Source organism: Poecilia reticulata, linkage group LG9, assembly GCF_000633615.1.
Source record: "Poecilia reticulata strain Guanapo linkage group LG9, Guppy_female_1.0+MT, whole genome shotgun sequence".
NCBI lineage: Eukaryota > Metazoa > Chordata > Actinopteri > Cyprinodontiformes > Poeciliidae > Poecilia > Poecilia reticulata.
The window spans coordinates 3,858,784-3,880,104 of record NC_024339.1 but is presented as its reverse complement, the minus strand read 5'-3'; the positions used below and the strand labels follow the sequence as shown (position 1 = coordinate 3,880,104).

Genomic DNA, 21,321 nt, shown 5'->3' with positions numbered 1-21,321 from the left:
ATCCATCCATCCATCCATCCATCCATCCATCCATCCATCCATCCATCCATCCATCCATCCATCCATCCATCCATCCATCCATCCATCCATTTTCTTACACCCTTGTCCCTTAGTGGGGTCGAGAGGGTTGCTGGTGCCCATTTCCAGCTAACGTTCCAGGCGAGAGGCGTGGTACACACTGGACAGGTCGCCAGTCTGTCGCAGGGCTAATTAGTATTAACTTGATGAAAATTACTGGGTCTACATTAGTTATACAATGTCAAGGAATCTCAATAAGCCATTAACATCTTTAAAATGTTTTATTTTGCATATGTGTAAAATAAGTCAACTTTTGTTGCAAAGTACTCCACCAGAAGTAAATATGTGAACATTCTGAGTTATGATGACAGATGATTCCTTCATGTGCCTCTGGTAGGGCAGGCACAAGGCATAAGCAAACTAAGCGGCTGCTTAGGGCCCCAGGACCGCTAGGGGGTCCCCTAAGTGGAACAATTTTTTTTTTTTAGTAATGATTCCGATGTGATTATATTATCAAAAACACATACATTCATTGTAAAGCTGTGATCTTCTTTTACAATAATATATTTTTGATAATGTATGTAGAAACGTCTCCCCATGAGCAACAGTCAAAAGCAAAGTGCAACTACACATAAAGCAATCCAGACTTCTCAAAAATGCTATGTAATTGCATTTTATTCAAGCTGCAGTACATAACTTTAATAAAAAATATGTTTTCTCCATATATGTTAAAGCTGTCGTGATGTCGTAGTAGTTAGTTATGAGACAGATAATCTGTGAAAATAATCAATCTCCTCCATCTCCTTCCTGAATTACTGGTTAAATTAATGCACCGTTCTGACCAAAACAACCAATCAGAACTAGTAGGACGCTCTTAGTACTGTGAATTAGCCTCATTCATTCACTGCTAAATGTGCTAATGGTGGAGAAACAACTTATTACAAGAAACCATTTATCTACTGTCATTAGTAGCTACTAAACTGAACATTCACAGTTTGAATCTGCACAGCTCTGTGCTATGCTAGCTGCAGCACGGCACAAGTCGAGGGGGAGGAAGGATGAGCAGAACCACGAGATTGTGATTGACAGCACTAAACTCTCCTGCCACTGACTGGTTGTTTCTAGAACTGGGAGAAAGCAGAGGAAGTAGACTTTTCACAGATTACCTCTCATACCATACTGCCACAACGTAATGACAGATTTTAAAAATATGTGAAAAAAATATTTATATAAAAGTGACATACGGGTCACATACGGGACGTGGGTTAGAGCTGCTGCTGACTGACTCATCTGTTAAGTGGTAAAAGGTACAAAGGACAAGTTAAATATATGAATATGTTGGTATTTTTTTCCTTAATTCATTGAATGCTAGTAAAAAGGAGGCAAACAGTAGTTTGTAGCTAAGCTTATGTTAAATGGTTGATAATCTCACACAGTCTACAAACCTCTCATGGAGAAAAGCTGTTATAAATTAACACTCTTGCCTCTCTCTCTCCCTCTCTCTCTCTCTCTCTATCTCTCTCTTTTGCTCTATGTCGCTCTTTTTTTTGAAAACCTGATTTTATAACTTTTCTTAGCAGCATAGTAACTGCGACAATTGTTCATGTCTTCCACTAACTGCTGCTGAACAGCGTCACTCTCAAGCGCTCCAAGCAGGAACAAACTATTTAACGCAGATAGGGGGGTTCAGGTCAAATATGGATGTGTGTTTTTTGTTCTGGGAGTGGGAACATTAAATTTTACTGCTAAAAACAATCTTTGAAAATACAATATGATTAATTTTGTAATTGACAGGGCCCTGATTTTTCTATGAACAAAAAATAAATAAATTGTGGAGGGCCCCCTGTTGGTCAGGACCCCTAGAATTGTCATCACTTTTCACCCCTATACCGTGCCCCTGGGTACAAGATAAGTTATCAAAACAATGTCAGAAAAAACTATTTATCCTTAAAAGAAAGAGGAAGAATGGAGAAAAAGTAAAGATGAAGGTATGTTTTAATGTGTAATTTGCGGAGCTAATTGAAAATTAGCTTGAACGGCCCAGTTCAACAGTCAAACATTTATGTTACAATGTTTGTATTTGTATGAAGCGGAGTTTTAACATTGAATGGGTTGGTTCTCCTGGTTGGCTCTGTATATTTCTGAGGGGGATTTTTTTGCCTTCAAAAAGTATTTGATGTTCGACAACAATCATTAAAACTTCTCAGTGTTTGACACTGTCAAGCAAAAGGTTTTTCCATTAGGCTACATGGCTACTACATTAATATATCAATGAGGTATTCTAAGCTGTAGTTGGAGATATGTTGTTTGCTGCTGATAATTTATGCAACTAAAACAAACAGTATTTTTACATCAATTTGTAAGGTATGTGAAACTTCTCCAATTAAAATTGTTTGAACGCTCAGAATCAGCCCGGTACCGGTCCAAATTCTCAAGTGAGAAAGACTCACCTGGTATAAATACATTTTTTATCTATTGTTATTAGACTTAAGATATATTAATTTAATCAAGGAATGTCATGAATATGTGGGTATGTATTCCACCTTAAGTTGGGCTGCAACAACTGCAGTTTTCTGACCATTTGACAATTACCAATCTTTAAAAAAGCCTGACCTGCCAATTCTGATTTTGGCCAATACCATTTTTTTTTTTAACTGAAATATTGAAAATGTAGCAAGAAAGTCACTGAGTCGGCAACAATTTGGTGAATATTGTTAACTGCGAACATGCAGACATGACCTGGTGGGACAGTCTGACAGTCAACCTTTTCACTGTGGAGCAGAAGAGGACAGAGCCTGAATTTTAAAACTTTGGTGACGGAGATGAGATCAGTGGATAAGATTGGCTTCATGTAATATCAACCAATCACCAGTCTCCCAAAGTAAAGGCAATTGGCACCAATAAATGGGCCGATAAATGGGCCAATAAATGTATCCTATATATGTATATATACTGTATACATGTGCATATAGGATATAATGTAAACATCACTGTCAGATATGCAGAAAATGTATAGTAGGTGTGTGAATGATCTAATATTTTGACTGTTGATTGCAGCCAGTCCACATTATTAGCAGAACCTGAGGGCTCCAAAACCAAATTTTGCTTAGGGCCCCATGGAGGGCCCCATGGAGGGGCCCTAAGCAAAGAGGGGCCCTCTGGCCTCTGGGTCTGCTGCATAGAAAATTACATAGAAGTGCCAGACATTTTGATTCACAAACTAATGTCCTGAGTAGGAAGAAAACATATATGTTTAAAAATATTCATAATAAAAAATAGAATTCTGCCTTGCCCAAATACCGTCCCTCCCAAAAAAATCATAATAGAAACCTTTGTATTTAAACAGTATCAATAGGAAAAGGTGAAAGAAACAAAGAACGAAGTAAATCCACTATTCATCAACAAAAAAAATAAGAATGAATTTGTAGGTCCACCCTCACCATTGTTAGAACAATGGTTCAGTCCAAAGTGTAGGAGGAGCAACAGTAGCGAACAGCACAGGCTTTGACAGAGCAGCTGAAAAAAAAACTTAAAGCAAAAGATATGTACACCTTTTACTTATTTTCACTGCTAAATAAGAAGAAACACATTAACAATAAAAATCAGACTGCAGTTTATTATTTTATTACTTTGGCTGAATCATAATAAACTGCCTTGTTATGCCTCGGAAATCAAAACTAGCAAAACTGGCTACATTGTTTTGATAGACTTAAACTTTTTTGTCGAAGGTAGCAAATATATCAATTATATTTAGCTCTTATGTTAATGAGAAGAGTTTGAAATGGGAGGGGCTTATCACTATAACTAGACGACAGCTCAGTGTGTGGGAGCCGAGAGCAGAGAGAGAGCAGGTAGAAAAACTGAAATGTATGCTTTTATTTTTTACCATCTTCAACACAGAGCCTCTAAAATGAGACACATACAAAATAGAATCTGGATATTTTTCTATAAAAACCCTGGTGCTTTGAGTGTTGAATTTAGTTATGATACTTCTCACACAGCAAATCCAGCAGGCCCAAATTAACTCTCAGATTTGATCCCAACACTTTTAAAGTGTCTATATGGGTCCACACTAGACGGTGTTGATTTAACTCTTTTTGGAGAGTTAGTACCTTAACTCTTATAAAGTGTCAAATATCAAATCTGATGGAGTTAATAATTTAACACTAACACTAAATCAGTGTTAGATCTTAATATTAACTCTCACAGAGTATTTTTTTTACTTCATAAGAGTTATTTGTAATTAATATTAAATAGGTATTTTATTGTTTTGAACTTTTAAAAATTATTTGGAAAATAAACATTTAATAAAGAGGCAATGATTTTCTCAAATGCATTTATTTCAAAACGTGCACCATAATACAAAACATATTACAATGTGGAATAATGTGCATGTTTCACATGTCGCTTTCATTCACATATTGGTTATCAAACGGTCTGACATATCAGCTATGCAATACAAAATGCAGTATGCTTAATACATTTTTCTTCAATACCATATGCATGAAATTGTTCAAAGTACAAGGTGGGAAAAGTAAAGCAAGCAGTTCATGTAATATGAAAGAGTACTTTTCTTTTAACATGTAGGTTACTGGATATTACAGTACATAACAGACCAACCTGATAATCAGATCCATCATTTCTTATCCAGCTTATATTTCTGTTGATAAGAGACAGTTCCTCTCTGCACTCCACCATAGAGATGTCCACTTACTAACAGATTGTCTTCAGGTTGTTGGGCTGTTTGTGAAGTTTGGCCGGAGACACCAACATGCTCCTCTACTGCATCGGACAGTCTTCAGTCTCTGAGTAGGACAGCCAGTGTTGGTCTCTGGATCATAACAAACAAAAAACATAACAATGAGAAATGGAACGAAGGAATACATTTTTACTACAACTCTAACAACAAGAATCAATTACAGAAATGTAGAGTTTYAGAGATATTAACACTTACATAATCATTTTTGGAGCTTGAATCTTCAAAGAATCCATGGAGGGATCAGGAGGGGGAGGTTAGGCTGACGACTGGCGATTCATCCTCAACCAAACTGGTACTAATATATACAAAAACGCAATAAAAGGATTAAAACATGCTGCAAAACGTATATAAGAAAACAACACAAAATAATGCTCTCAACATAAGAAAGATCTGTTCAATTTAGCCAAGAATTTGATTGAATGTTCACCGTCTCGATTTTTTTCCACACTTGTACTTCGCTAACATTCGGCATGCTAAGCTAAATATGCTAACACTGAGCCGCGTGGTGAATGTGACGTCTATTATACAGGTTGAGCACAGCTCAAAATAATAGTTAAAATTATTTATTATTATCTCAGAAAAAAAGAACTTACCAATCATGGTAAACACCTCAGACAGGTGGAAAGTAAATAGTCCTGAAATGACTTGGCTTTGGTCACTTCGCTTCAGTGGGAACCTGTGATTTTGGGGGCGGAGTCAGTGAATTAACTCCTTCAGTGTTATAGCCGCTGAAGGAGTTCAGAGTTAAGAAGTAAAGAGTTATTGATTCTATTTTAACACCTCTAGATTTGAAACGGAAACACTTTGTTTTAACACTGGGTTTCAACTACTAACAATATACACACCAGTTACATAAACTGAATGTGACTCTATTCGAGTAAAATTAACTCTGCTTTTGCACCAAACACCAAAACATTTAACACTTTTGAATTTGCTGTGCAGATCTTCATTATTTCTACCTAGTTATAGATTCTCAACCATCCAGGACATGGAAAAACCTAAAATATTTAAACATAAAGCAACTTTGGAATTTATAATATAACTAACACATAACTAGTATTGAGAGCCACCACAATAAATCAATATGAGGAATTTTATCATGTGGAGTTACTCATTTAAACATTTTATTTATAGCCTTAAATTTTTTAAAGGTGTACCAGAGATTATATATGTGCCACTGAACCAAATTCATATCTAAACATTCAAATTTTAGCTTGACTTTTATGGGTCTTAATAGTTTGCTTACTGAGAAAAAAACATGTCTGAGCATTAACACTTTCTATTCATCTTTGTTTCTGCAGCTTGAACACATTAAAAACTTTTTAAATCACATTTTCAGTTACATTTCACTGTAAGTTTGTTGACCTCCCCAAAATTGCTCTCAAAAAATCTCCCTGTTTATTGTTCCCCCAATAATGAAATGGGATTTCCTTCCTTGGTGGGAGGGAGGGTGCACACCTTCTGCTTACTACTTCCTTGTTGCTCTGTGGACAGAGTTCATAGTTGAGTTCATAGTTTACCATTAGGGCATTGACTTAATTGCTATTAAGTATTACAGTTGTGGTTTCTGACATGGACAATATGGGCAACTGCCCAGGACATTATTTTTTTAATGGGTGGCATGAGACCTCCGTGGATGGTGGCACAGAGATGGAAGCAAAGCAGAATGAAGAAGAGTTTGAATTGATAATGATATGGGTTAAATTTGCTTCAGCTCCAAGTATTTAATATCTATGTGTTTTTATGGGAATGTGAATCTTTCAGATCAATTTAAGAAGCAACTTTTATCCTATTTCACTTTTTTTTACGTCATGTAGCGCGAGTTGCCAGTCTTGTTCTTGACTCGGTCTTGACCTCCCATTGTCTTGGTCCTGACTTGGTCTCGGATCATAAAAGTCTTGGTCTTGTCTCGATCTCGATACACTTTGGTCTTGGTCTCGGGTTAGGTGGTCTTGACTACAACACTACCCCGAGGGTGGATGAGATTCGCCCGGAGTTCCTCAAGGCTCTGGATGTTGCAGGGTTGTGTTGCCATGACTCTGATGCACTATGGACATCCCCCGATGTCTGTATCGCATGGACATCAGGGGAAGTCGGGGGACTGGCAGACTCCATGTTCAAAAAGGGGAATCAGAAGGTGTGCTCTAATTACAGAGGGGTCACACTCTTAATGTCATGGCATGACCTTGGATTCAGGAAAAGCAGTGTGGTTTTCGTCCTGGTCGTGGAACTCTGGACCAGCTTTACACTCTCAGCAGGGTCCTGGAGGGTGTGTGGGAGTTTACATGTATTTTGTAGACTTGGAGAAGGCATTCAAACATGTCCCTTGAGGAGCTCTGTGGGGAGTTCTCCGGGAATATGGGGTTCTGGGCCCTTGTTACAGGCTGTTGGGTCCCTTTATGAACGGTGTTAACAAGGAATGGTGTTAAGGACCATTCTTTGTTAAACAATGTTGCAGTAAGTTCCACTTTAAGGATTGTTTTTTTTTTTTTGTCATTTTAACAACATAGTTAAAGATTATGAAGGCACGGCACCTAAAACGGCATACTCTGTTAGCATAAAGCAGCATTATGTAAAAACACTGAAAGTGTTTCTTTGAAATATACTTACACACTATTTATTTACAAATATTATTGCAATGTATTTATTTTGAGATTTAGTAAGGTTTACTAAAATATACATCACAGAACCTATTTAAAAATATTATAAAAAGTATAATTTCAGAAAAGTATTGTTTGTATATATTTGTAATATATTTTTTAAAATGTATATTTAAAATACATTCAAAGCATATTTTCAAATTGGATTGTCTAAAGTATAATTTTAGTAATATATTTAATTAGAATTTAAAGTATATGTTAGGCAAAATATATTCTAGAAAATCTACCAAAATAAGTTTTTTAAAGAGTATTAGAAACATGTTTTAAAAAATGTATTTTATATTTTTAATAGAAACTTAATAAGTATATTCACTTGATAACATACTAAAATGTATTTCAGAAAAATACAGCATATTTGAAATATACTTAAATATATTATTTTCTCACTAGGATTTCTTTTCTCTCATTCCCCAATTGTTGAAACATTGCTGATGTCATGTCTTACATATGGATACACTGGAACACAAGTACTGAATAAACAGCTTGCTTATACAACATCCTTGCTTTCGGTTTCATGTCTTCTAATGTGCACTTCTTCCTGTGATATCACATGGGTCCTTGAATGAATATGGTGTTACAGCTGCAGTCATTTTGTAGACACAACTCTTCATTGATCTGTTGCTTCATCTCTCTGAAATCCTTAATTACATTTAAAAAGAATGTCAAATCAATAAACAAAGAAACTGAGACAGCATTGTTGATATTAAAAAAATATGTTGAATCTGGGACAGCCCAAAGACTGAAAATCAAGGACTACCTTTAGATCTAACATGATCTAAATAGGCATGCGTGAAGAGAAGCCAAAAACTGTCATTAGATCTAAATAGACTTATTAATTTAATTATGTTAGTGATGTTAGGAGCTGTAATCTGGTTGATTTTTTAAATGTATACTTCTTACCTCTTACCATATCTTTCAAACTTCTTTTGAATCTTAAAGTTTTAAACATATGAGTTGGTGATATATAGAGGTTTACATGCAGTTTGTGTTAAAAAGAAAAGATACAAAGAAATACAGATAAAAACGCACACCGTAGGATCCAGGGATTTATGCATGAGGACAGAAATATGATCTACTTTTACTCTAAAATTATCCAGAGCTAATCTGTAGTGTAGAAAAAACACGATATATTCCGCACTAAACGGTATGTAACAGTAGGAAACAACCGCAATCGTAATTAATCGTAATTAATCACTTGATAACACAATTAATTTTTAAAAACCCATAGTCGTTTTTATTTGACTCACAGTGTGACTTATTTATATAAATGGAGGGTGATTTGATTTCTTCTATAAAATTAGCAGTACGTAAGCTTATTGGTGAACTGTATTTATTTATTTAACTATATACGAAGGATGTAGATAATTCTTATGTTATTTATTGGCGGTATGAAAATAGGTTTAGCTTACATAAATAATACGGTGTATAAAACTAGTCTGGGATCCATACCAAAATACCGTTAAAAAGTTACGTTTTGTAATCACGTTTCATATGGTGAGGGTATAAGAATATCAGAGCATCCAATAAATGTAATATCAAACTATCACTTCCACGCAGCAGCGACTGTCTTCAAATTCCAATGCCGATTATTTAATTGCAACAGCCCTGGTTTTAAAACTCATAGGCCACAATATTATCAAACTGTTTTTTTTTTGTTGTTGGTTTTTTTTTTTTTTTTAACCACATTGTGTTACCATATACACAATATGGTAAATAAAATAAAATAAAATATGGAGTCGTATACGTTCATTTCATAACGCCATAGCTACGGCATAGTCCTTTCAATCTGCATTATCTCACTTATAAAACCAGTGTCTTGTTCCAAATCCCCGGCAGAGTTTGCTGCAGAGGTCCAGAGGGTTCGCTAACCGCATAGGTATCTCCCAGACACCAGAGGGCGTATTGGCGTGTGTCAGAGCTGCAGCTGCTTGGCTGCTCAGCTCTGGCCTGGCTGCCCAGGCAGCCAGGCCAGAGCTGGACTTTTCAAGCTTTCTGCTGAAAAACCTCTAATCTCCATGTTTTAGTGAGTTTCTTTCATCGTGCTGAATGTGTAGTCGAACCGCTGCCACACAGTTCTCCTTTGGTTCTTGCACTAAATTACTGAGTATTTGGAAAGTCTTTTGAAGTTGGAAAAAGTTGCGGTTCATTAATAAAACAGCTGCATCTGATAGATTTCTGCTTGTCCGCAGGTAACATGAAATACTTAGGCAACATTGGTTGCATGCATTTAAGGACATTCTGAATATGTCATTATGATGTGCCTATAAAACCTCCATATCAGCATATGTCATGTCATGTATGAGTATGTTCATACATGTCTTGTTGTTAATTTACCGCTGACAGTCACTTAGAAAAGAAATGTAAAGATTAAAGTAGCCCAAGTGTTCCTTAAATAGGTCATATATTAAAACAATAAAGTTTGTCTTTTTTTGCGGCAAACAACAAACACTGACAAAAATCTAATTTAGTACAAGTCATAAAAGAGCAAAGTAAAGCTGGATAACCTATTTAGCAGCAGTAGGTCTACGTGAGTATGCGTGCGTGTGTGTGGGGGGAGGGCAGGGCGGGGGGGTTGCGCGTGCGTGTGTGGGCGTTCGTGTCTGCACCGGACAGGGTATGCAGAGCCAATCCGCTACTCATGCATATGACGTCCTGATGTCCTACGTCAGCCCAGCCGCTTGCCAGGATCAGAGCTCCACACACACACACACACACACACGCACCCACACACACACACGCACCGGTGGGAACCATACACACACTTCGTCGCTGAGGCTGGACACCAACGCTCCTGGCCCGGCAACGGAGCACAAATCCAGGCTTCCAGGCGCCGCAGCCCGCTGTGAAAGTGGACTTTTCATCGCCTTTCTTTTTCGATATGGGAGACATGGGGGATCCTCCGAAAAGTAAGACACTTGTTTTGGTTTGGGATGCAACACGGATATCACTTAAATTAGGACTTTGGAGTTGTGCTGTCATATCTTAATAAGACTTTTTCTTAGCCCTGTTACAGTCGTTAGTTTTAATAAAATTCTAAAAACAATTGTGGCCTAATCCAGGGGTTAATTTCTATAATTTTTTTCACCACACAATAATAATAATAATAATAATAATAATAATAATAATAATAATAATAATAATAATAATAATAATAATATTGAATAGCGTTTCATGTATCCCATTCTGGGGCTCTTCTTTCAGAGAAGCGACTGGTGTCTCTTTGCGTGGGCTGCGGGAACCAGATCCACGACCAGTACATCTTACGGGTATCTCCGGACCTGGAGTGGCATGCCGCTTGTCTCAAGTGCGCGGAGTGCAGTCAGTACCTGGACGAGTCATGCACTTGCTTCGTCAGGGATGGAAAGACTTATTGTAAACGGGACTACATCAGGTAGGACGGCCGGGATGGGATGGGATGGGATGGGACGCCTCTGATGCGACAAGAACTGGAGCAGCTCGGCGATTGGAATTATTGTGTTGTTTTCAATATTTTACAAGATCCATCAGAGATTATTCGGAGTGACTTTGCATCGCGTGGAGTTCTGGTTTCTCCGGGTTCATATTAAGATATTGTGCGGTGCTACAAAAAACTTGAACAACTTACAAAGTGCAAACTCAACTAATTCTTCATCTTAAGCTTTGGAAGATGCACTTCAGAAGACTAAAAAAATAAGATAAAAAAATAAATAAGCAACCATTGATAAGCGACGAACAGATCAGCGCAAAACCACTTGGGTCAAATGGGCATTTATTAAGGCGTGGGTGTTAAAAACATGTGCAGATGACAAAATAAAATTACCCGTGTGACACACACACACACACACACACACACACACACACACACACACACACACACACACACGCGCGCGCACACACACACGCACACACACACACACACACACACACAGAATATGCCTCATTTAAACGAATAGGCCTAATATTATCACAATTGCTATTAGTAATAATAATAATAATAATAATAATAATTATTATTATTATTATTATTATTATTATTATTATTATATTAAAATTATTTGAAAAAAAAATCCATCTAGACTATAATTTTCCTATTTTGATTTTTTTGTTAAATACGTGTGACTGTGTGTGGTTGCCCCGCAGGTTATACGGGATTAAATGCGCTAAATGCAATATCGGCTTCAGTAAGAATGACTTTGTCATGAGGGCTCGCTCCAAAGTCTACCACATCGAGTGTTTCCGCTGCGTGGCCTGCAGCAGGCAGCTTATCCCGGGAGATGAGTTCGCTCTGCGGGAAGACGGGTTGTTCTGCCGCGCTGACCATGATGTGGTGGAACGGGCCAGCCTCGGCAGTGGAGATCCGCTCAGTCCCCTGCATCCGGCCAGACCGCTGCAGATGGCAGGTAGAGTCCCGAGGGTATATCCCCACAGAGGGGATATCATCTTGATCTGAGCTATTATTTTTGTCTGCATTGCGGTCCTTAGAAAACAAACACACAACAACAAAAAAAAACTGAGTGTGTGCGTGTCTGTGTGTGTGTGTGTGTTTTAGGAGGGCACGGGGGAAGTGTCTCATTCACGCTGTCCAAGTTTGATGTATAGCCTATGCATTGTAAGATGGGTTAAGGGTCCTTCAGTCACCGTGAAGCTGCTCCTGATTCTTTCACAGACAAGTGGGTGTGTTTTTGTAGTGCGCAGTGTCTGTAGGTCTGTTTCTTTATGCAAACCACCGTCTGACCAGATCAGGGTGGCTAGATTAGATAAAGCGGATGCTGCTGTCCGAAATAGGCTGCAAAGTTATCACAGCTGGGGGAGGACGGCACTCCTATGTGGCTGTGGGTCCATATTTTATCTGGGTTGTTGCTGTGCATTAGAGACTTTAATTTTTTGGCCATGGACCCTAAAAATACAGACATGTTGTCTACCTAGTGGATATTTATTCTAAGAAAAAATATTGGGGCTGAACTAAAAAAAAAGAAAAAAAAAGAAAAACATTCATTTTTTAAAAAACAACAAATACAGATTGTCAAACAATCTAATTTATTTGCTAAATAAATGGCAAAATGTGAACTGAAACCCAAGTTGCAGGAGAAGGTTAAGCACTGCTAAATCCGTCGACAAACCGAAAGCTTCTGGATGTTCATCAGACCGATCAGCTAACTTGGTCTAATTTTGCCGCTCTCTACTCAATGTTTCCAAACAGCAGAACCAATCTCAGCTCGGCAGCCTGCACTTAGACCCCACGTCCACAAACAGCCAGAAAAGACCACCCGAGTCCGGACGGTGCTGAACGAGAAGCAGCTGCATACGCTGCGGACCTGTTACAACGCCAACCCGAGGCCCGACGCCCTGATGAAGGAGCAGCTGGTCGAGATGACCGGCCTCAGCCCGCGAGTGATCCGCGTCTGGTTCCAGAACAAGCGGTGCAAGGACAAGAAGAAAAGTCTGCTGATGAAGCAGCTGCAACAGCAACAACCCAACGACAAGACGGTGAGATCGCCGACCTGTTGCTGAGCAGTTCACAAGCTCCTGAATGTCTTTTAAAAATGCTGTAAACTCCCGAAAGAAATCGTTAGACTTCTCCTGCATCAGGAATGCCAGTATGTTTAATCCCAGTGCATTCTGATAAATCAATTAACACCAAGTGGTAATACTGATTCATTCAAGAAGTTCTTAACTTCATCGGTTTGTTTTGTTCAGCTTGTTTCTAGTAATTGACAGCACGCACGCACGAATGAACGCACCCACCCCTCCCCGCACCCTTCCACTCCTTTCCTCAGACACACGTACCCTCGAACGCATACCCTTGAGATGATGCTATAGATGTGTGTGAGCGCTGACAATGACCCCTCCATGCAGAACATCCAGGGAATGACGGGCACCCCAATGGTTGCGGCCAGTCCGGAGCGACACGACGGCGGCATCCAGGCCAACCCGGTGGAGGTGCAGAGCTACCAGCCGCCCTGGAAGGTCCTCAGCGACTTCGCCCTGCAAAGCGACATAGACCAGCCGGCCTTCCAACAACTGGTTCGTCGTTTTCTGTTCACCAATAGAACGATCTCTGAAAGGTTTAAAATCTAGGTCGCTTATTTTGGCCTTCAACTTTTTGCACTTTAATATTGACCTACAGTGGTTCCTCTTCTTCTGTTTTGTTTTTGAATTTCGAATATAACAATTTTATGAAAAAAACATTTTGCTCATTAAATTGCAACTTGACAATTCAAGCCTATTGTTTGCCATTTGTTCCTGCAGTTGTTGGCATCGCTGTACCCTGTTTACTCACATCTGATCACTCCTCCGCCTTCAAACATTTTACTTTTTTACTTTTAACTCATGCAGCCAAAATGCGATTGTAGCAAAGAGGGCATTCAAATTAGATTTTTTTTATATAGTCTGCATTATACTCCTCCAGCCAGATGATTGTCGGAAACCTCTGAGGCGGTTTTAGTTTCCTGCTCGGAATGTGAGCTGTGCCGGCCTCTTTCTGTACATTTAATTGACCGTTTAGGGATGCAGCTGAAATTGAGACACTAGTGATGGCTTCCTTTATTCAATTTCTGTTGATTTTTGTGTAATGTTTCTATTGGAATTATTTGAAAAGGGTCCGAACAGCAGCTGAAATCTGTAAACTGGAAAAAATAAAAATCACTGGTTGGTCACTCGTGGGTTTTCAAATTTTTTCACTTCAGATAATTTTGTTGTACAAAGTGGGAATTAAGTAATCTATTTTTGGCTTACGGAAAAACTTGGGTATTTGCTTTGGAAAGTTGTGATCCTAAAAATGTTGAGGAAATTGAAACGTCTTTAGATTTTCTCTCCCATTCTAAGTGAGTTTAGTTTTGCGCTATTTTCAGCCCAGCTAAGCTCAGACAGAATTCTGAACACGGTTCCGCTCTGCTCTGTCTAACCGCTGCCTGATGCTTCCTCCAGGTCAGCTTCTCAGAGGGAGGGCCAGGTTCAAATTCGACAGGCAGCGAGGTAGCATCCATGTCCTCCCAGCTTCCCGACACGCCGAACAGCATGGTCTCCAGCCCCATCGAGGCCTGAGGACTGGCTGACCACTCAGCCCCGACCATCCCATTCCTCCTGACTGGGTGTACTTTGACACTGTGAAGACAATCATGGGATTTACTCCAGCCAACCATCCTAACTTTAACACGGAGTGCAGACGGACGGACATGATGAGCGGTGCTGCCTGCTTTCAGTTGCCAAAAGGAGAAAGAGAAAAGGAAGCGGACCTCTGACAGGGAGCGCAATCTAATTCACGTAGGCCTACTTTCGATATGTTCAGCTTTGAATAGAAAACGATGGTTTTTTTAACCCGCTTCACCCACACCATATAGGCTAAGAGATCTTTTGGATCCGTCTGATTTCTTCATTTTGACTGATTTCCTTTATGACCCAAAGCCTGAGGCATTTTAAACAAGGTATACCTCTAGTTTGCCACAAACGTTGTGGGACATTTGTGCTATAGTGTCCGTCCAAGAATAGGCAATTTTTATTTTCCCAAAGACATGTAAATTATTCAGTTAGTTCTCTGCAAGAAATTGTATTGTTTGTTCCCGTGCAACAGAATTATTTATTATTTATTGCCGACAAATTTGCCACMTTTTGTGTAACTTTCGTAACTGAAGTAAAAAGAAACAAAAAGAAATATGCAGTTTGGTCTTTGGACTTTAGTTTACATTTTAGTTTTTATTTATTCTTTAAAATATTTAATATCAACACAAAAATAAGATTTTTATTGTGTTTTCTATTTACGTAGCCTATAGGTAAGGAAAATGTCTTATTTAGTTAGTTATCAGGTGTAATGTTGACGAGAGAACGACAAACAAACTTGCATTTTTTTCTTACCATCATTTTGAACTTTTGTTTTACAGCACAACGTCGTCTTTCAGAGAGCAAGTGTTCTTAGGCATGCGGTTCTGATTTGACCGAGCTCACGTCAGTCGTAGTTCTCCGATGTTTTATACCAAGGATTAGGCTCTTTTTTGTCACATATTAAAATAAAGGATCTAGTAAAAAAAAAAAATAATAATAAAAGGCACACAGGCAGAAAAATGCAGGACCACATTATTGAGAGCCACCATTTTAACATTTTAACCTTTTTACTATTTAAAGGAAAATATTATGCGCAAGCAATTGGGATGCAAGTCTAAAAACGGTCTATGGTAAAAAAAAAAACAACAACAAAAAAACATAAGACTAATTTATCAAGTGTCCTTTATAACCATGTCCCTGACAAGGTGTTCATTCTAATCTGATTAATCAGCTGGTAATGAGCTTCGAACACTTCTGCTTAACAGTAAGAGATAATTAGTAAAAGGTGGAGGAAGTGAGGCTTAATGGAGAGTGTCTTGACTTGTAAGTCCAGCTCTGTTACTCTGTTTAATGTTGATCTGAACATTTCCATGCTGTCCTTTGATCTACACTCAGAGCTTAGTGTTCAGATGAATGCCAGAAGCTACAAAGCCACCTGATTTAATTTATTCATCTTTGTTTTCAGATTTGATCACATTTATAATTAGTTTCTTTCAATTTCTAATATGGTATTGTTAAAAATATGCAAAACGTTTAACTCTTTAGTTAAATCAAGAAATTGGTTATATAACCACTTAATGCAACATATTTAAAAGACTTAGTTTCCTTTTGTAGAAGTTAACACGGTCTGTGAAAGCTTGTAAGAAAGATGAAAAGCAGATAATCCAGAAATCCATAAACAAACAGATGCCGAATTATTCATCTGGTCTAATATCTATGTTGGGACAGAATTTTCCCCCTTGCCATTAAAATTCATTTTACCTCACCTACACATCACCTCAGAGAATTTTTTTATACCTCAAAGTTAGTTTCACCTGAGCTGTCTGAATCTTTGCTCAAAGGGCATAACTGTGATTGTAGAAGAAAAATTATATTTTAGTATGAAAAGAAAAAAATATCTGTGCCAAAGTTGTATGACATCAACACCGTCTCCTTGTGAAATGTCGTTTTTCTTTGGTGAAACTTGATAAATTCAGCTTGATTTAGGTCATAATTCACATGGCCACCAGAGGTTGCTTTTTGAGCAGATACAAACATAAGATCAAACAACTCCACAGGGACCTGAACTATGAAGGAGGATTTAGGGCTTCCAGGGGTTACCTCAGATTTAACTCCAGGCCTGGATACGATGCCATGGTATTTTACAGCACACCTACCCTGCTGTGGAGCACCTTATGCTGGAGAACAGATATCGCTAGCTATAAAAAGAACACCTATTGGTGAATCACTGTTCCTGAAAACTGAGTGGTGATGGGGAAAAAAAAAGAAACATTGTGTGTGTTATCAGTGAGGATTTGCAGACCTGGGGGGATAAGGGATAAGGGATGCTGGAGGGAGAATCTGCTTTGAAGCCTTGTCCCTGCAGTCAATTATGCTTAAATGATGTTCAAGTGTAAACAAAATTTAGTGTCAGAATAATATAATTCAAGAATATAAGATTTAGACTTAGACTTATCACCTGTTTTTCAGTTAACTGAAGTAGTACTCCTTTAGTTTAGTGAAATATTTTATTTATGTATTTAATTTATTTATTTTTGAATTGAAAGGGATACTCCTATGTCTCCTTCATCTGTGTGACATATTAAGCATACTATAGACAAGAAAAAAACAAGCATATACCATAAAATAGACAAAAAAATAGTTAAGCTCAAATGTGGCTAATTATATTGTATTGACATTTGACTAATGTACAGTTAAAAAAGCAAGGATAGAGAAAACAATATTAAATATGTCCAGCTGCTATTCTTTGTCATGAATGAAATCACGCCAAAACTGATGTTGCAGGTGTACATGGGAAGAAGGTGGGTGAGGGACCGGCAGGGAGTTCTTTCATTTTAGCTGAACACATTATATTATTTGTAATTGTCAGACACTTACAACATTTGTAAAAGGTCAGAGTGAGCAGAAGGAAGGAGTCAGAAATCAGCAGGTCTGTTTATGGAAACCTTCTACCAGTGTGCTGTATTCGAAGTGTCTGTATAAATTGCAACTGTTAAAGTCAAAACTTCTTGTAACAACTCCGCTTAACATGCAGATTATAGTTGTGAGCAAATTTTAAAATCAAAATATCAATGTTGCATTTTATCCCAGCAAATGAGGTCTACCCTAGCAATTGCAACAATGTCTAAAACCTTTAGGCTGTTTTTGGCTAAATTAAAGTCTGTAAAAGAAGACAGTTTGCCTTTTCTGCTTGATGACAAGCATGTTGGATGTAAAATTCACTTTCATCATGAGACTCAAAGTTTTAGAGCAAGTAGGTTCATTATGCAAACAGTTTTATCGTCGTCTATGGAGTGTGCAAAAAAAAAAAATGTGAACAAGGGCAAACTGATCACATTGTTTCCCTTCCAAAAAGAGACAAATGGCCACAAAAGTAAAGTGAGCATGGACAATATGGATGATTGCCATTGCACAGGAAGTTAGGATGGAGCCCCAATAGTGAAAATAGATAGTTTGTTTGGAAAAATTGGTGTTTATGCACACAAAAGTAATGGGGATGGATATTTTACTGTGCTAAACGTGCTGCAAAATAACTGTAAACCTGCTTGAAGGTAAAGTCGAAACTCCTAATTTGTATCTGTGATATCCAACTGTGCATTGCGCAAGAGCCCAATGACACCAGGTAATCCAGGTAATTACATTCAGTTTACGCTGTATAATTGCAGTTACAGTCACAACAGCTATATCTATATTGTGAAAGCCAGCAGGTTGTGACAACAGATGCTGCTACTGCAGCAGCATCAAGCTACGTATATTCCTCCCAGTTTCCATTACCACAGCAAGATGGCCAAGCACCAACCTGGGGGATCAGGATGGGTTGAAGCTTTTGCAACTATTGCTGCAACAAATGACCTGAAGTATTAGCTTTTGCTCATCAGGGTTCAGGACCTGTGCCCTGTCAGCAAGCTTTTATTTACAAAGAAGATGTTACAAAGGTATGGAATAAAATATGTCCATGTTAAACAAATAAAGTAACCTTTTTACTAAACTATTTCAATATTTACCCAAACAAACCAATTTACTAAAGCTACTAAAACAACTTCATTTACATGTTTTAGATCCAAAAAGTGTTAACTGTTAGTACAAATAATTAATTTTACAAGGATGTTTTACAGGGGAATTATGTTGTTCTGAATGTAGCATGAGTTCATGGCAGTAGTTCTACTGAACATCAATGACAACAACAATAGATTGTCATTTTCATTTCCCACTTCTCTACACTGGTTTCCAGTGTTTCCACAATCCTTATGAATACTGCCCTGGTGAAAAAAATTCATATATTTAGGTGTATTTTAAATAATCTGTATTTTTCTGAAATATATTTTTATTATGTTATCAAGTGGATATAATTATTAAGATTATATTAAAATGTCAAATGAAAAAGTTTTTAAAACATTCTTCTAATCTTTTTAAAAAAGTATTTTGGCATACTTTCTGAAGGGGTAATTTTTCTAAAATATACTTTACATTTTAATTAAATATATTAGTAAAATTATATTTTGGATAATCGTTTTAAAAATACACCTTGCATGTATTTGTAAAATTGTATATTTTAAATGTACATTTTAAAAATATATTACAAATATATACAAACAATACTTTTCTGAAGTTGTATTTTTGGCAATATTTTCAAAACAGTTCTTGTATATTAAATGAACCTTAGTAAATCTCAAAAATATATTTCAGTAATATTTGTAAATATTTTGTAAAGACTTTCTAATTATTTTTAATTAAACACTTTCAGTGTTTACATGCATGCTTACCATATGCTAATGAAATATGGCTTATTAAGTGCCTTAATAATCTTTTGCTGTTTTGCTAAAATGACAACAAAATAAACAATCCTTATAGGGGAACTTAAGGATTGTACTGTAATATTGTTTTAAACAAAGTAATAAATAATATGTTCATACCTCATAACATCAAACACTGACATTTTATTGACAGGTTCTTCAGCAAAAACATTGTTGGTCCTTAACACTATCTTTTGAAGGTATCGCCAGTTTTACATCTCTCTGAATATGATCTGTTTTTATCAGTTCTTTAACTAAAACACAGAAGCTGTCTTTACTCAATCTACTTTAAGATGTAAATTCTATTAGTGAATGGCATTAGCTTCAGTTCACACACCAGACCAGATAATGCACACTTTCTTTCTTTTTTTGAAAACCACCATAAAAATAACTAGTAGAAGAGGAACAGCATCACCGTGAAGCTGGGAAGGAGAAAAAATGCTCTTTAAATTCATAATTTTTACTCACACAATATTGCCTTAAAAATAAAGAGCAAATTGATTATAGTTATGAGTTTTGGTAAATTCAAGGTGACCTCCTAGTCCGAGATAGATGATAAGACAACAGGACAAGAACTGGATGGAATTGGAATGTGGGTCACGAAAGGGGAGGAAGGCTGCTGGTGCTGGTGGTAAGTTTGCTTAAAATTCTAAAGATCTTAGTTTAATTATAAACAGTGCAATACATATATATACAAGAACGTTTGTTTCAGAAGTAGTCATTTTATCAATTTTATTGTGACTATTATAATTATTATTATAACAATTCTTCAACTTGATGTTATAACTGCATGGAGGCTCTCTGTGTGTTGCGACTTAATATAGTTTTCTTCATAAACTTAACCTGGCTTTAATTACCGTAAGCTCAGTATGCCAAAGAACTTTTGATATTGTGAGGCTTTTGTTATAACTTATTCATCATTGTTTTTATCTTCAACATATTATTGCAGTCTAAGCAAAAAAAGATGAAAGAGGAAGCCAGTGATCAGGTATTAGAAAACCTAAAGACTTTGTCTCAGAAGAGGCTCTGGCTCCACCAGATCACCAACCAATTCTGAGAATGAATCTCTACGTCTTCATGCTTTATTTTTTTTTTCTTTAAAGGTTTTGTTGGCTCCAGTGGCCCCCATTTGAAAGTAGTCCGACAGGAAAGAGGGCAATGAGAGGGGGGGAAGACATACAGCAAGCGTTGCCAGGTCGGGAATCAAACCCGCGACCACTGCCACCAGGACCAAGGCCTCCATATATGGGTATCCACCCCTGCTCCACCACTGCACAAGGCCTTGCTACATTTTAACAGCAAAAACTGGTGTTTCTGACACCACAAAGTGCTTATAAACATGTCTTGATTTGAAAATAACTGAACAAAATTTAAGAAGCAGAAGAAACAAATCTGAGATGATTGGCGCTTTATGACATGGCACATTATCTTGCTGAAGGTCGCCAATAGAAGATGGGTACACTGTGGTCATAAAGGGATTGACATGGTCAGCAACAATACTCAGGTAGGCTGTGGCGTTGACACGATGCTGAATTGGTACTAATGAGCCCAAAGTGTGCCAAGAAAATATCCCCCACAGCATTGCTTCACTACCACAAGCCTGAACTGTTGATACAAGGCAGATGGATCCATGCTTTCATGCTGGTGATGCCAAATTTTGACCCTACTGAATGTCACAGCAGAAATCGAGACTCATCAGACCAGGAAATGTTTTTCCAATCTTCTCTTGTCCAATTTTGGTGAACCTGTGCAAATTGTAGCCTCTGTTTCCTGTTCTTAGCTGATAGGAGCAAAGAACCTGGTGTGGTCTTCTGCTGCTGTAGTCCATCCGTCTCAAGGTTCAATGTTTTGTGCATGCAGAGAAACTCTTCTGCATACCTCAGTTGCAACGAGTTGTTATTTGAGTTACTGTTGATGCTTTATCAGCTGAAACCAGTCTGGCCATTCTTCTCTGACCTCTGATATACTTGTGCCCACAGAACTGCTGCTCACTGGATATTTTCTCTTTTTCGGACCATTCTCCGTAAACCCTTGAGATGCTCGTTTGTGAAAATCCCAGTAGATCGGCAGTTTC

At 37.7% G+C, this 21,321-nt stretch overlaps 2 protein-coding genes across 3 annotated transcripts in view; both read left to right on the top strand.

Annotated features, from left to right (window-relative positions):
* Window positions 1-21,321, top strand: part of zbtb26 (zinc finger and BTB domain containing 26) — a 1,115,122-nt gene that overhangs the window by 460,532 nt on the left and 633,269 nt on the right. The window lies entirely within an intron of this gene.
* On the top strand, window positions 10,164-17,625 carry isl1a (ISL LIM homeobox 1a). 2 transcript variants are annotated; one of them, XM_008417422.2, is made up of 6 exons: window positions 10,164-10,343; window positions 10,639-10,828; window positions 11,557-11,816; window positions 12,620-12,903; window positions 13,273-13,440; window positions 14,344-17,625. In XM_008417422.2, the coding sequence occupies exons 1-6, from the start codon at window positions 10,316-10,318 to the stop codon at window positions 14,458-14,460; spliced, it is 1,047 nt and encodes a 348-aa protein (XP_008415644.1). In that variant the 5' UTR covers window positions 10,164-10,315; the 3' UTR covers window positions 14,461-17,625. The 2 variants fall into 2 exon arrangements, with proteins under 2 accessions (XP_008415644.1, XP_008415643.1); XM_008417421.2 differs by having other exon boundaries at window positions 12,617-12,903.